This window comes from Rutilus rutilus (assembly GCF_951802725.1).
Source record: "Rutilus rutilus genome assembly, chromosome: 23".
NCBI classification, from domain to species: Eukaryota; Metazoa; Chordata; class Actinopteri; order Cypriniformes; family Leuciscidae; genus Rutilus; species Rutilus rutilus.
The window spans coordinates 11,073,651-11,089,419 of record NC_140233.1 but is presented as its reverse complement, the minus strand read 5'-3'; the positions used below and the strand labels follow the sequence as shown (position 1 = coordinate 11,089,419).

The 15,769-nt window shown below is 37.6% G+C and overlaps 2 protein-coding genes across 3 annotated transcripts; both read left to right on the top strand.

Annotated features, from left to right (window-relative positions):
- The first annotated feature begins 3,092 nt into the window (after nucleotides 1-3,092).
- LOC311283488 (C-C motif chemokine 3-like) lies at nucleotides 3,093-4,148 on the top strand. Its single transcript, XM_084397919.1, has 3 exons — nucleotides 3,093-3,461; nucleotides 3,606-3,729; nucleotides 3,841-4,148. The coding sequence occupies exons 1-3, from the start codon at nucleotides 3,398-3,400 to the stop codon at nucleotides 4,043-4,045; spliced, it is 393 nt and encodes a 130-aa protein (XP_084254045.1). The 5' UTR covers nucleotides 3,093-3,397; the 3' UTR covers nucleotides 4,046-4,148.
- Nucleotides 4,149-8,035: 3,887 nt separating this feature from the next.
- LOC311282597 (monocyte chemotactic protein 1B-like) lies at nucleotides 8,036-12,092 on the top strand. Of its 2 annotated transcripts, none has more exons than XR_014625966.1 (3): nucleotides 8,036-8,127; nucleotides 11,551-11,668; nucleotides 11,766-12,092. XR_014625966.1 is itself a non-coding variant. In XM_084396431.1 (3 exons), the coding sequence occupies exons 1-3, from the start codon at nucleotides 11,313-11,315 to the stop codon at nucleotides 11,890-11,892; spliced, it is 300 nt and encodes a 99-aa protein (XP_084252557.1). In that variant the 5' UTR covers nucleotides 10,346-11,312; the 3' UTR covers nucleotides 11,893-12,092. The 2 variants fall into 2 exon arrangements, 1 of the variants encoding a protein (XP_084252557.1); XM_084396431.1 differs by lacking the exon at nucleotides 8,036-8,127 and adding an exon at nucleotides 10,346-11,367.
- The last annotated feature ends 3,677 nt before the right edge of the window (nucleotides 12,093-15,769 follow it).

Sequence of the window (15,769 nt, the reverse complement as noted above, 5' to 3'; positions counted from 1 at the left end):
ATAAATATTTGATACAATGAATACAACTTTATTGTTAGTTTTCACGGAAATTAATTTTGCATCTATAAGGTCAGCTTCATCATATCCATATTACCAACACGATTTACATTACATTACATTACATTTACTCTTTAAGACGTGTGAGGGATCAGAAGAAGCACTACGGGCCAGTCTGATCATACTTTTGCTGTGATCTATCTGAAAAGACTGTTCCAGAGGTAAGCCAGTGATCTTTGCACAAATGCAAATTTGGTTAAATTATTTAGATTTAGGTTTACAGACAAACTATAAAACTACTGTCTTTCTTTGAATTGGTACACTGAAAGATTCGTCCGTCTTCATCCACAATCTACTGTCTGCACTAGTAGGTCTCAAGTAATTTTAGACTGAAAAGATACAAGACTTTAGACACACATAGTAGACTGTGTGTCTACTTGGCCTCGTAAATACTGTATATAAAAATAACTGTATACTGTACCTATACTGCATTCATATCAGCAAGAAGTTTCTATACAACAGTGACAAAGCAATATCTCACAACATACAAATAATTTATGACTGTAAATGTTTTTTAAAAAGACATTGAAAATAGTAAACAAGTCACCCCTTCATTATTAATCATTTTAATGCAATCTTATATGCACCATTGGCCTGGATGCCAGCTGAACTTAGCCCCGCCCACAACATTTGAAGTCGGGAAGTTCGGTCTGGACTTGATCCGTTGTGGAGCAACTATGCTCGAACCAGAGCTGTTGCTGTTCGGACCAATCAAATTGTCAGGGCGGGCTTTATACGATGATGGACAGATGATCAACAGTAACGTAATCATCCACGTCACCAAAGAGCTCTTAAGTTGAATTTGTTTACAACAAAGATGGCTGCCGCTGGAGAATTGATATGTGTAGATTCCGCCATCGCGTCTGTTATAGAAGATATCGACAGCGCATTCATTTTAAAAAAGGGACAGACAACCGCGATCAAGGCATTTGTCGATCGGAAAGATGAATGAAGAACATACGTCACTTACTCCGTTGCTCTGATTGGTTGTAGGTCTATCCAATAGCTGGGTTTCAGTCACGTGATTATGATGGCGCACGAAGGCGGCGCGATTTTAGACGGAGGGCAGGAAGTAAACATGGAGAATATGTCTATGGAGAAATCCGTTGCGGAGAGCCCGTATTGTACCGATTCAAGACATAGATACAAGGAGTTAATTAACAGATATGTTGGACGTGACCCGTTCCTCATGAAGATGAGTGAGTTTTCGGTAGAACTTAGAGATTTGCCGACAGTCGAGGCTGTTGACATCACCAACTATCTGGTCCTTCAGACATTGTACTACACCAGACAGCAAATGACGGCCTATAAAAGTCTGGAAGCGTACAACCTTTTTGTCGAAGAGATGCCTCTGATTTAGGCTTAGTTTTTTGGTAACCAAGGTTGACCGTCGGAGCCCAGTCTACCGACTCAACGTCATGGTAGGGCAGCCTAAAAAGTCCCAATGAAGTCCATATTAGACTATCGGTAACTTTATAATCACTACTAAGTAAATGAGCATTTAACGACAACTTAATGCTATATAAACACAGACACAAAAACCAAGTTAGCTAGCTAATATACCTCCGACAAAGTGGTCGCTGCAGAAACAGACGTAGGTTTAAAATCCACTTTTTACGGTGTTGTTCTGTGAGCTTTTTACATTTCTCACCTTTATGAATGACAGTCTTTGGTACTCTATAAAACCCCTTTCCCTTTTCTCGGTTAGAACGATTGGAGCAGCCGTAAACTACACAAAACATGGGCATTTTTTCAGATGGAAGATCCTCAGCTATTTCACTTCCTCCCCTTCATCTGAATTCCGCGCTCTCGTGAAGCAGCAACGTGACGTCACGTGAAACCAACCTATTAAGTGCAGAGGCATTTTCTTTCCTGGTTCGGTTGAAACACACCCCATAATCACAGCCCAATGGAGCAGTATCAGACTCATATTCTGACTAGAATCTGAGTATGATGGCGTCAGGCTAATGCACCATATGCTTTTGATGGAAATTGGTTTGTTACAGATCCAATACAGTTGACTGCTTCATCTCTCAACAAAAGTTTCTTTGCAAACTCTCTAGTACACTGTGCCTCGTTCACAAAACAAAATGCTCCGAACAAACATATAATCCTTCAACGTGATCCGGAATGAAACAACACATCCAGTTGTTTCCGACACTGGGATCCTTCTGAAGTCTGGGACGCAAAAGAGCTGTTTAAACTGGACGCTTCAAAGCGAATGTTCTTTCTCTCTTCCATTTGTCCTGTTGTCGACAGACTCAAGTTCGTGGAGCATGTCAGAAACTGAACGTGCATCTGTATACTGTATCCAGTGTTGAGAGCCTCAGTGATTATAATGGGTTCTATTTGCTTTTACGCGGAGCTCCCATCCTTTTTCTTTCTCCTTTTCCCCCATTTTTATTATCCAACAATAACAAATACAAAAACAAGACAGTAATGAAGAATAATAGACAATAATGAGTCTGCTTTCGTAACACTTACATGCAGTTGAGTTTTTAGAGTACCTCAAGGAGTTTAGATACATATCAAACTCTTTCTTAAAAATAAAAAAGAAGGATTTTTCTTTGGAAATGTACATTTGTGAATATAACATTTGGCAAGAAAAAGTAGTAAATTAATTACCAATTAAAAATGAGAAGGGTCTAATTTCAGAGTCACAAAAAATCTTTACCAAAGTTTGAAAAGTCAACCTAAAATACTTTGCAATACACACAGTCCAAAACAAATGATTTCATTGTCTCTTCAAACTGATGACAAATGGAGAACATGAGGGAAATACTATTATTAATTTGAGCAAGTTTATAATTAACTGGGTAGCAATTGTGAACAATTTTAATAGACTTCAACATCTTCCCATATTATATCATTAAATGTGTTACTCTAAAAGCTTACACAAGCAGGTAAAGAAATCTGAGCTCTAAGAATTGAGGGAATTTTTTTGTCTGACAAGCTTCTGAGAGGACATTGATTAACAAATTAGTGCAGTCAAAAATAGAAGGACAGCATAAAGGATAATGCTGAGCACAGCAGACTTGAAAAGAGGAAGTCGTGTGTTGCGTTCCTGAAGCACGTTTTCAGCGAATCTGAAAGAAAAGTACCTTCCACTGTCTTACACGTGCGACAGAGCAGAAAAAGGATGAAGGAAAGGAAGAGCTAAAAACAACTCGCATCTTACAATATTGTTACTCAGAAATGGATTTACATGAATGTCTTTATGAAGAATTCCTCTCCTACTATGTATATAAGAAGGAGCTCAGACGTTATTCAGGACACATCTGCTCTGAGATCTTCCAGCTCTACAGACTCTTTCTGACATTGTGAACAAAAATCTTGAAGAATGAGAAGCCTGATGTTTCTGCTGGTCCTGGTTCTCTTCTGCTCTGTGCCGATGACTTCAAGCGGTGAGGACTCTTTGAATGATAATTAAGATAAAATTAATTGTTTTCAGATTTTTTATGGAAGGTTTAGTTTCATTTGTTGCATTAGGTGATTAGGTGATGGGAATGTATAGATTTGTGATAGGCCTATTTGTCTTCATATTTCAGCGACCAGTGCAATTGAAGCGGCACAATCAAAGTGCTGTGGAGAGTTCATTAATGTGAAGATTCCTGTGAAACTGGTGAAGTCTTACTTCTGGACCAGCAGCAGCTGTGCCAAACGAGCCATTGTGTGAGTGTCATCTTAGACATTATTTCATTTTCAAACTGTAAAGTCAATCTGAATGAGACACTCCATTAAAAAACTTTGATCTAAATCTTGTTTTGTCCTTTTCCCCCTCAGGTTTCAGACATTAGCAGGTAGAGAGTTCTGTGTAGATCCAGAGACCACCTGGGTGAACCACCATGTTGATAAAGTGGACAAGAGAACAACATCTGCTGCATCTGCTAATACTACAACAACTACATCAACAATAACTGCAAAAACAAAAACATCTTCTGCTGCATCAACTGCTACTACAGCAAAGACTCAGAGACCAACAGTCTAAAACAAGCTAAACTGTTTCTACTTGAACTCTGCATTTTATATTGTAAATCTGACCACTATTTCTGATGTGTATATGAAAATATTTTTTAAATAAGTTATGTGATTGGAGCTTTTTAATAAAATAAAAATTATTATAAATATAATGTTGTGATGTTTTTAATGCTATCTTTTTATCTAAATGGTATTTAACTTATTTTTATTTAAAAGTCAGTAGTAAAAGGAGATTGGTAAAACAAAACAAATCTAGTAAATAAATATTAAACAATCTAGAAAATAATATAAATATTTCATACAATGAACACAACTTTATTGTTAGTTTTCACAGAAATTCATTTTGCATCCATGAGGTCAGCTTCATCGCAAATGAAATTACCAACACAATTTACGTAAATATTCAGTTTAAAACAATTAAAACACAAGACATGCTGTTCATACACAACATACTCATATACATAGTTTTTCAGTCTAATTAAACCGAGGACTCTAAAATGGCAGAAGTTGATATTCAATATAAGACGTGTGAGGGATCAGAAGAAGAAATACGGGCCAGTATGATCATACTTTTGTTGTGATCTATCGGAAAAGACTGTTCCAGAGGTAAGCCAACTATTAAAGTACTGGCTTTAGTAACTGGTACACTGAAAGACACATCTATCTTTATACTGAAAAGGTACCTCTAGATGCTCTCTGTGTGTGTAATGATGTGGAGGACACAGTAAGATCCAATTGCAGCTTTATTAGAATAATCAACAGGCAGGGTAAATCAGGGGCAGACAGAACAATGGAGATAATCTCAGAGCAGAAACAGAAAACAGGCAAGGGTCGAGGCAGGCGGCAGGAATCACAGTCCAATGAACAATCCGGGTCAAGACAGGCAGCAGAAGAATCAGAAGTCGGTATAAACAATCCAAGGTCAGTAACAGTTCAGCAAACACAGGGAAACCGCTCAGAAATTGTACACCAGGGCAAACAATGTTTACTGTGTGTCACCCCTTCTTCGTTAATCATTTTATTTCAATCTAATATCCACCATGTGATGGAAATTGGTTTGTTACTCTGAGGGTATGTTTACAGGACGACAACAATGTACTAAAACCGGAAACCTTTTTCTTTTGCATCTTTGAAAGTTTCGGCATACAGATGACAACTTTGTCAAAATGATCCCGTTCACACGGATCCATGAAAACTACTAAAAATGCTATATTATGCGGCCTGGCCAGTAGTTGGCGATGTCACAGAAGCCCCTTTCACACAGAGATTCCGGAAAATACACGGATAAAGTGACCCGGGATTTGACCCGGGTTCATTTGATTTTGGTTCATTCACACTGCCAGTGATTTTCCGGAATCAGAGAGTGCGTTCACACACAACCCGTGTATGTCCCGGAAAGACACGTGACATCGATGTGACTTGTAATGTCTCAGCAGCGTCTTCAGTTTGCTTATGAGCTGCGAAACCACGCTTGTGCATTTATTTCTCTGATTCGATCATAAAATTGCGCATTTCGTACCGTTTCACAGCTGGCGAACGATCCCGGCTTCAGCGTCATCACTACGACACGGCATTATTACGGCTTTTGTTCACACAGCGCGCGTTCCGGGACTGAACACGGCAATGTTACTAGGTCCCCAACCCGGCATCGATCCCGGCATTAAACCCGGGTCATGTTTGCGTTCACACAGAAGGCGTTCCGGCAATTTGCCGGCAATTTCCCGGGTTCAATGCGCTGTGTGAAAGGGGCTTTAGTAAAGAAACTCTACGTGCCTATAGACAACACGTAGCCTAATACACATGCGCATGATGTCACCGTTTTCACAAATTCACATTTTTGTACTTGACACAGAGATGATAATAGTATTGTTTTCAAAACTTGCACTTTGAACCCCATTTTTAAAAAGTTTGCGTTTTCAGGCCCCCAAGACACCATTGTTGTGAAAATAAACGGCCACATACAAAGTTTTCCGTTTTTAGTTGAAAATGGTGTTGTGTAAAGTAAACGCCCCTGAGGCAACATCATGCAATGCTCTATGCACGATCGCTTCCGCGTTTTGTCTCAGCCCGCCAAGTTACGTCCGGTGCTGCGTCGGAAGCCGTTTTTGCATTCGGGGGAGATAATGGCAAATTACACTCGCTGTTTACAAGAACTTCCAGTGGTTAAAGGGATAGTTCGCCCAAAAATTATATTTAACCCATGATTTACTCACCCTCAAGCCGTTCGAGATGCATATGTCAATCTTTTTTCAGACGAACACATTTTCAGTTATTTTAGAAAATGTCTTAGATCTTTCAGTGGTTATAATGTGAAGCTATGGGGTCCACCTCGTTCAAGTCCCAAAATGTGCATGCATCCTTCACAAAAGTAATCCATCCGGCTCCAGGGGGATAAACGAAGGCCTTCTGAGGGTAATCCGTGCGGTTTTGTCGTAAAAATATACATATTTAAAACTTTATAAACGAAAATAACTGGCTTCCGGTAGCGGTCGACGCACGTTCACGGAGATGGATGCTGGCGTATGACGTAGGACATAGCATAGGAAGCGTCGTGGTTGTTTTTAAATGTGCTGGTAACACTTTACTTGAAGGGGTGTGCATAAGACTGACATGACACCTTCATAATCATGACATGACACATTTTATGCATGTTTATGACAACTGTCATTAAGTGTCATTCGCTCAATTATGACATTTTTAATGCAAATATGACATTGTTTGAGATGTCTTTGTTATGACAACTTGACATAAACCAATACATCATAACCTGTCAGTGTCTTTGGCATGACAACTTGTCCTTGAGTAAATCATGGGTTAAATATCATTTTTGGGCGAACTATCCCTTTAACGTGAATGATGTTAACAATATTGTGAGGCAGTTAGCTGTCACACCTAAGAGTAAGAAAGATAAGGGCTTTAAATTATATATTTCAAGCTACATCTACAACTTTGAGAGTGAGTATTCTCTCATATCATGCGAAATCCGACTAGCGAATCGGTTTCTAAAATCGTTGTCTCCGTTTCTGAGAAAATGAATTTGATGAAAGTTTTGCCGCTAGTACACTGAACGCACTATGCGGAAGTAAAGACGCTGGCTGAGATTCTACCGGAAATACGTCAGCAGCGTTCGTGCATAGAGCGTATTGCTGTTTAAAGGCACACTATGCAGTTTCCGTTTTTCTCAAACAGCGACCCCTAGAGTCGCTGTGGAGTACTTGTATTTAACGTTACTGTCGTAAATACCACTCACGCAGAGCCGTAGTTTTCTTTTCCTCGACTCTTCCGACCGCGCTTTCTTCGTTTTCTTCGACGACTCCGCCACGATTCACGTCTGAAATGCGTGCTAGTGTCTTCCATAGAGGCTGCTTCATATGTTGTTGATGTATGTGATGTCATGCCGTAAAGCCGGTCGTGATTCTCGCGAGATTTGTCGGGGTGCCACCTCTCAAACTTGCATTGCTGGTTTTGCTATCGGGATGATTCGCCCTTTAAGTTCGTTTACCATCGAAATGATTTCGAAGCTGTTATATTAAGGTACAAATCTTGCATAGTGTGCCTTTAATGCTCAGTGCTTAAAATTCACCCTTAATTTGAGACTAGCAAGGCCGATCTTGAGCAAAATATTCAGTCTGTTGCAGTCTTAAGACATTACAGCGCAATATAATACAGAGCTGCAATTGTGACACAAAGCAGTGAAATACATGAATGTACGTAAATGCTGAGGAGGTGATTACAAAATCACACAGACATGATGCAACACCACGGGTTCCATTCACAAGAAATCTAGTTTCTTCTTTCTTCTTATTAGTGGAGGAGCATGTAAAAACTGTCTGTCTGGGTCAAACTTATGTTTTGTTTTTACATTTTCACAGTTAAGAAGAGAAGTTGTTCTGACCTCTCTGAAGTAAATTAAGAGTTTGTTTTTTTTATCATAATTGTGTGCGCAACAGTGCCCCCTTTTGGCTATCAAGCAGCAGTAGCTTTAGTTTAGTAAATTTCCATAAAAATTTAGTTGCAGAGCAGAGTGCCAGTGCTGTTTTCTCTTGCTGCATTTCTTTCTTTTTACATTGTTGCCTTGGATACTATTTGTCCGTAAGTACTGGACATATTACAAAAAAATGTTAAAAGTAATTGTACTTGGCATATCTTTGGGTTATTGGAGTTTTCTCATGTCAAATGACTAAATTGATAGTTAGCTATTAGCTATGACTCAGCAATTCTGTTGCTATAAGTTGTGTACTTTAGGTATCTCTATTGGTTTGATCTTATTTCTGTTTTGTCTTTTGCTCTTTGTTACAGTTTTACAGTATAATAAGAAAAGTAAAGTTTCTTCGTGGAACCCAAGAAAAGTTATGCCTTGTGTTTTTTGGAGAATTTTACACTGTTAGCTAACTGTCGAGCTTTGAAGAAGCAACTCATTGCAAGGACAGTATAGAAGTGGTCTTGTTAGTAAACTAGAAAAGTACAGGGCCCCTAAAAGGGACATGGTGATAAAAAAATTAAAGAAAAGGATAAAAAACTATATTTCAATGGTTTTGCATTCGCTTGCAAAGGTTTTGCTTTCCCCCGAGAAACTTTCCGTTCGCTCGCATAACTCTGTAGTAAAGCGAAAGTAAGGGAAAGTCAAGTCTAAAACAAAACTATAATGAAAAAAAAAAAAACACTTTTGAATACACATGAACCTCTGGTGGACATACTGTACATCTCTCTTTCTCAGAATATTTGCCCCTGTGAAATATTCAGACAGTGAACACTGAGTAAGCCAACTTGAAGAAAGCATGAATTGGGTCCTTTCTTATAACACCGAGGAGAAATAAAACAGAAGTAGAATGAGGATGAGGAATGGAAACAGCTCAAACCATCATATCATCATGGTTGATCCTCAGAAGTGCATTTACTTGAATATCTTTTACAGGATCCTCTCTCATTCTCAGTAGGCGTATTGCGTATAGATGAGAAAAAGTTACCCTCTGCATGACACTGAAATATTTTCTCAAAGCATTTGCTTCTGTGAAATATTCACGTGGCCCTTTAAAAATCTTGAATGTCTTGCATCTCATTTCTTTCTAGTGAAGAACACAAACATTTAAATCAATTGCAGAATGTTCAAGATGGCATTTTTTAAAATGTTGGTCAATGGTGACCATGGCTATAATAAAGTAAGAATGTCAAGGTAAGATTTCTAATGAAAAAGGAGTTTCATTCTGTTTCTCACACAAAGCTACCATGTCTTCAGAGTTTGTGAAATATGCACACAGGTTGTATGATCTATTTTTAGGATGATTTATGCTGCTTTTACTTTTTTTTTTTTTTCTTAGTGTGAAAAACATTTGAATAAAGAACCTTTTCCACTATAAAGAACCTTTTGTGCAATGGATACCTTTCCAAATGCCAATAAGAGTGCAGTTTGTCCAACAAGTCTTCAGTAATCAGTCATCAGTCTTACTTTTTCAAATTATAGACCAATTTATGTTTTTATGTAACTGAATTAAAAATGTTATAACCCTTCTTAAAGAAGAAAAAGAACAGACTACTAATTAAACTAGTCTAAGCAGTTTAAGCAACCAGACACTGATCACCATCCACTTTCATTTTATGGAAATTAGATGTAAACATTCTTCAGAATATCATCTTTTGTGTACCACAAATTAGAAAGATTAGGCCTACAGGTTTGGAATGACATACGTGAGTGAATAATGGCAGCATTTTTAGTTTGGGGTGAATTATTCCTTTTCATTGTATGTCAGATTAAAGGGATAGTTCACCCAAAAATGAAAATTCTGTCAGTAATTACTCACCCTCATGTTGTTCCAACCGCGTCGGACCTTCGTTCATCTTCGGAACACAAATTAAGATATTTTTGATGAAATCTGAGCCTTGTTTCACTCCTCCATAGGCTGCTAGGTGGCCCAAACTTGCTGGCCCAGAAAAGTTATTAAAGAGATCGTTAATATAGTTCAAGTGACTACAGTGGCTCAATCTTAAGTATATCAAGCGACGAGAATACTTTTTGTGCGCAAAAACAAACAAAAATAACGACTTTATTGATTCCACTATTCATTTCCTTCTCTCTGGGCCTCGTAGTGTTTTTGCGCAGCGCGTCTGTGTTATACGTAATCACGCATCACACACATGACCAGCGTCGGCCAATAGTGAGCCTACGTGGTGACGTGTAACACAGACGCGCTGCGCAAAAACACTACGCAAACCAACTAGAGGTCGAGAGAGAAGGAAATGAATAGTGGAATAAAGTTGTTATTTTTGTTTGTTTTTGCGCACAAAAAGTATTCTCGTCGCTTGATATACTTAAGATTGAGCCACTGGAGTCACTTGGACTATATTAACGATCTCTTTAATAACTTTTCTGGGCCAGCAAGTTTGGGCCACCTAGCAGCCTATGGAGGAGTGAGACAAGGCTCAGATTTCATCAAAAATATCTTAATTTGTGTTCCGAAGATGAACGAAGGTCTTACGCGGTTGGAACAACATGAGGGTGAGTAATTACTGACAGAATTTTCATTTTTGGGTGAACTATCCCTTTAACTAATTTACATTTAATCATAATATTATTGGAATGATTTGATCAGCATTATTTAAATTTTTATTCTCTAAATATCATGTCATTGAAAAACAATATCAGTTGACCAAAATAAAGGTTCTTTATTGGCATTTGTGGTTCCATGAAGAACATTTCCATTGCACAAAAGGTTATTTATAGTGGAAAAGGTTCTATAGATTAAAATGTTCTTCAGACTATGCTTCTTTAAGAAAAGATCATTGAAAGGTTCTTTGGGGAACCAAAAATGGTACTTCTACATTTGGAACCTTTGTTTTTAAGAGTGCAGAGATATTGATTCTAAATATAAGGCACTTGCAGAATCTAGAAATTGCACATAAAGAACATAAACAATACAATTGTATCAATTAAAAATTATTAAGAAATAATCATTTCAACTCAGAAATTCTTAAGTAAACAATACTTTCTGTATGTTCCAAACCTCTTATTTTATGTCTAGCAAGATTGTATTTACAGGAAAAACATTATTTTCCCAGAGCCAAAACATAATAAAAAAAAAAATGAAATTTGTGCAAGAGAAGGAACAGACAAAAAGGGAACAAATATGGATCCTCATTCAGTCACTATACTTTGAAACAGATTTCTGTGAATGTCGTCAATGAACGTCAATGTCCCTCAATGTAATGCGACACCGACTGGTCATTCAGTACACACTCTCAGACCAGACTCATAGATCAGTAAGGGCTGAAACGTGTGAAAAATGAGAAATCTGATGTTTCTGCTGCTCTTCATCTCTATTCAGCTGACTTCAAGTAGTGAGTACATGATGTAGTTCATGTTATTTGTGCTATTATAATGCAGTTTATTTGGGGGATTATAATGCCGTTCATTTTATTTCGTCAGCATTTGCATTTACTGTATGTTTATTAAGTTTAAAGGTGAAACCTTTTGAAATGTTTTTCAGTGACATAGGTTATAAACACATTGTATTCTTTCAGGTCCTATAGCACTTGAAGCTCTATCATGTTGTTTCCAGTTCTTCAATAACAAAATCCCCCTGAGCCGAGTGGTGTCTTTTTACAGGACCAGCAGCAGCTGTCCCACACCAGCTGTTGTGTAAGTGTCTTCTCAAGATTTACAGAGCCAAACGGAATGATTCAGTCTGATCAAATCTTTTACCTAAGTGTTGTTTTGATGTTTTTTTTGTCCTCAGGTTTCGGACAGTTATTGGAAGGGAGATCTGTGTACATCCAAACACGTCCTGGGTGAGCGACCATGTTGCTAAAGTGAACGACAGACACAGAACAACTACAGCAAAGACTCCGAGCACTACAGTCTAAATCTTGTTTAGTATTTAAATGGAGAAAAATCTTCATACTTATTGTTCTATTATAATAAATGTATTATTCATATTTCTTTTAAATTATTCTATACATTGTACACCTCTGCATGATAAACGTTTTCTCTATATTTATACAAATATGAAGCTGCATTGTAGTGTTTTGTGGACATTAAAATGACTAATAAAAGTGAATTTCTAAAGGTGTCTTCTGATCATGATCTTTCATTATAATACACAATAGTGCTATTTATTTCTGAAGTCAGATCTTTTTTTGAGAATTATTAAATGTATTGGGTTTTTCAAGAATTTCAAGAGAAACAGTACTTGATCTGTCCTGGTAAAAATGTACACAAGGCATAATAATATAATACTTTCATAAGTTTCTTCAAATTACACACCATATAAAACAACAAACAAAAGCAGGCCATTAAATATGCAGTGCATATTTTAAATATGGATTTTGTTGAAAGGGGGCGTTATGGAGCAAACAGGGTGTAAAAGTCACAGAAACACAATAAAAAGGGACAATAACCATTGGGAAAAGGTTGAATATACTAAATATCACAGAAACGGATTCATTATGGTATATGGTGAAAGGCTCTCTGATCTTCCCTTCTGGAGAGCTCTGAAAAATGAAAATGAAACACCTGCGATTCAGCAACTACCTGCTAATGCAAGTGCATTCGTGTAAAGTAGCCCTGTGGACAAGTTTGGGCGAATAAGGGCAAAACGCACAAGTCATACATGTAGTACCTTCAATGCCATGTAGATGGCGATATTGCTTCTTTTGTAGCAGAAATAAAGTGCTGCTGAAAAAGATAGGTAAGTGCCATGCAAAATGTAAGGAGTAGGCTAATTGTATTAGGCTACTCATCACAAATGTGCAGAGGCGGGTAGTAGGCTTACCATGGTAGTAACGAAGTACATTTACTTTGTTACATTTACTTGAGTATTTTTGGGGGGAAATTTGTACTTTTAAGAGTAAATTTAAATGTGGGTACCATTACTTTAACTTGAGTAGGCCTACATTTCTAATGGAAAAAAGTACTTTTATTTTGTTACTTTGGGCGACGGTCTCTCGTTACTTTATTTTAATGCAATATGTTGTTAAATGCTTAGTTTATTCCAAGCGCGCTGTATCTTTTTTTTTTCTTCTTCTTCTTTTTTTTTTTTGGGGCATGAGCAATCCTCAATTCACAATTTAATCACTATTTTGTGTCGATTCTGTTCAAAGACTTCATCAAACAAGTTGGCAGAACTGTCTAAATCGGTTTGCGAATCAGTTTGAACGATTTGTTCAGTTTCCTGTTCGCACTGAATCGTCTGAAGCAGTTTCACACTTGGACTCGGGAGTCGTAACAGGAAGATTTAAAGGGATACTCCACTTTAAAATAAAAATTCTGTCATCATATACTCACCCTCATGTTGTTTGAAACCTGTATGAATTTCTTTCTTCTGCTGAACAGAAAGGAAGATATTTAGAAGAATGTATACATATATTTTTATATAGGAAAAAATATATACTATGGAAGTCAATGAGACCAGAAACTGTCTGGTTACTGATATTCTTCTAAATATCTTCCTTTCTGTTCAGCAGAAGAAAGAAATTCATAAAGGATTGAAACAACATGAGGGTGAGTATATGATGACAGAATTTACATTTTAAAGTGGAGTATCCCTAGTGGCCGTGGACCTACTACAGTCAAGTGAAAGCAAATCTACAAATGCATAATTTTGTTTGCCAGCGATGAAGATATTTATTATCTGAACATCTTCGTATGATGTGTGTGAATGAATGATTCCACAGGACGATAGGCTACATTTGATTGAATTTCATTCAGGTAATAAATACATTTTACAACCAAACAGATAATTACGCCACGATAACACTACTACAAAGTATGACATTAGGCCTACCAGTTTTTTGGACATATACCTAAATTTATATATTAAATAAGCTACCATTTTTCACAGTTTATGAAATGTACACCCGCCATCCTGTGGTAATTTGTGTGTATTGAGCAGTGGCGTGTAAACTCTTGAAAACGAATGCCTTTGCCTGCCTTAGACACAGTTAGACAGTTTAAACACGCTTGCAGAAATATACATTTGATTACATTTTGGAGAACAGACAGAAGAAGATCCATCAATGTGCATTTGATCGTTGTTTGTGTGTTCAGATGTTTATTAGCGCTTATGAGCGCGAGCACGTGTGAAAAACTCTGCAGATTCACTTTATTTCGACATTGTTTAATAATCCAAATATAGTTGTATAAGTTACTATTATACAAACCAAAGGACAGGCAATGTATACAGTATATATATATATATCACAACAAAATTATATATATATAATAATTATCTGGATTGTTCCAGAGATAGGCACGCCAATGATCTTTGTACAAATGTGATGCAATGAGATCCAGGGATACAAATAATGATTATGTCAGAGATCAAATTTGAATAAGGAATATCAAATTTACTAATTAAAATTGTAAAACTAAAGACAACAAATGTATAGAGTATATATGAAAATTATTATAGCAAATAGGTTTAGATATAGAATAGATATTTGCAGAATGAAAGGAGAGTTAGAAGAGAAGAAGCAGAAGTGAAGAACAAAATAAGAGCAAAGAATAGATATGCAGGAAACTTACATCTTCCTAAACTTGTGATTTGATCTGATAAGAAAAGGTCAAACAGTAGTCATAGTTGATGTAATGGCTAGGTTGGCGTGACTGGTCAAATGCTACAGTTGCAAAGAGACGAAAATAGATAAAGTTTTGACACCTTTAGGACCTTTAAGAGAAGATATCAGATTTCATGTCTGAAATGGATCTACAGTATATTTTGATACAAACGTACATCACCTAATCAAGGGAGAATCCACCCACTCGATCTTACAGCAAAGAAGAGACACCAAAGATCTTTCATTTGGAAATAATCAAACATATCAGATCATATAGTTGAATATATACACTCACCTAAAGGATTATTAGGAACACCATACTAATACTGTGTTTGACCCCCTTTCGCCTTCAGAACTGCCTTAATTCTACGTGGCATTGATTCAACAAGGTGCTGAAAGCATTCTTTAGAAATGTTGGCCCATATTGATAGGATAGCATCTTGCAGTTGATGGAGATTTGTGGGATGCACATCCAGGGCACGAAGCTCCCGTTCCACCACATCCCAAAGATGCTCTATTGGGTTGAGATCTGGTGACTGTGGTGGCCATTTTAGTACAGTGAACTCATTGTCATGTTCAAGAAACCAATTTGAAATGATTCGAGCTTTGTGACATGGTGCATTATCCTGCTGGAAGTAGCCATCAGAGGATGGGTACATGGTGGTCATAAAGGGATGGACATGGTCAGAAACAATGCTCAGGTAGGCCGTGGCATTTAAACGATGCCCAATTGGCACTAAGGGGCCTAAAGTGTGCCAAGAAAACATCCCCCACACCATTACACCACCACCACCAGCCTGCACAGTGGTAACAAGGCATGATGGATCCATGTTCTCATTCTGTTTATGCCAAATTCTGACTCTACCATCTGAATGTCTCAACAGAAATCGAGACTCATCAGACCAGGCAACATTTTTCCAGTCTTCAACTGTCCAATTTTGGTGAGCTCGTGCAAATTGTAGCCTCTTTTTCCTATTTGTAGTGGAGATGAGTGGTACCCGGTGGGGTCTTCTGCTGTTGTAGCCCATCCACCTCAAGGTTGTGCGTGTTGTGGCTTCACAAATGCTTTGCTGCACATCTCGGTTGTAACGAGTGGTTATTTCAGTCAAAGTTGCTCTTCTATCAGCTTGAATCAGTCGGCCCATTCTCCTCTGACCTCTAGCATCAACAAGGCATTTTCGCCCAC

Excerpts from the sequence above, each read along its gene's own strand:
- LOC311283488 (XM_084397919.1), top strand. The coding sequence starts at position 3,398 with ATGAGAAGCCTGATGTTTCTGCTGGTCCTGGTTCTCTTCTGCTCTGTG. Across the intron at positions 3,462-3,605 it reads TGTGCCGATGACTTCAAGCG|CGACCAGTGCAATTGAAGCG; the intron begins GTGAGGACTCTT and ends TTCATATTTCAG. Across the intron at positions 3,730-3,840 it reads TGTGCCAAACGAGCCATTGT|GTTTCAGACATTAGCAGGTA; the intron begins GTGAGTGTCATC and ends TTTCCCCCTCAG.
- LOC311282597 (XM_084396431.1), top strand. The coding sequence starts at position 11,313 with ATGAGAAATCTGATGTTTCTGCTGCTCTTCATCTCTATTCAGCTGACT. Across the intron at positions 11,368-11,550 it reads TATTCAGCTGACTTCAAGTA|GTCCTATAGCACTTGAAGCT; the intron begins GTGAGTACATGA and ends GTATTCTTTCAG. Across the intron at positions 11,669-11,765 it reads TGTCCCACACCAGCTGTTGT|GTTTCGGACAGTTATTGGAA; the intron begins GTAAGTGTCTTC and ends TTTTGTCCTCAG.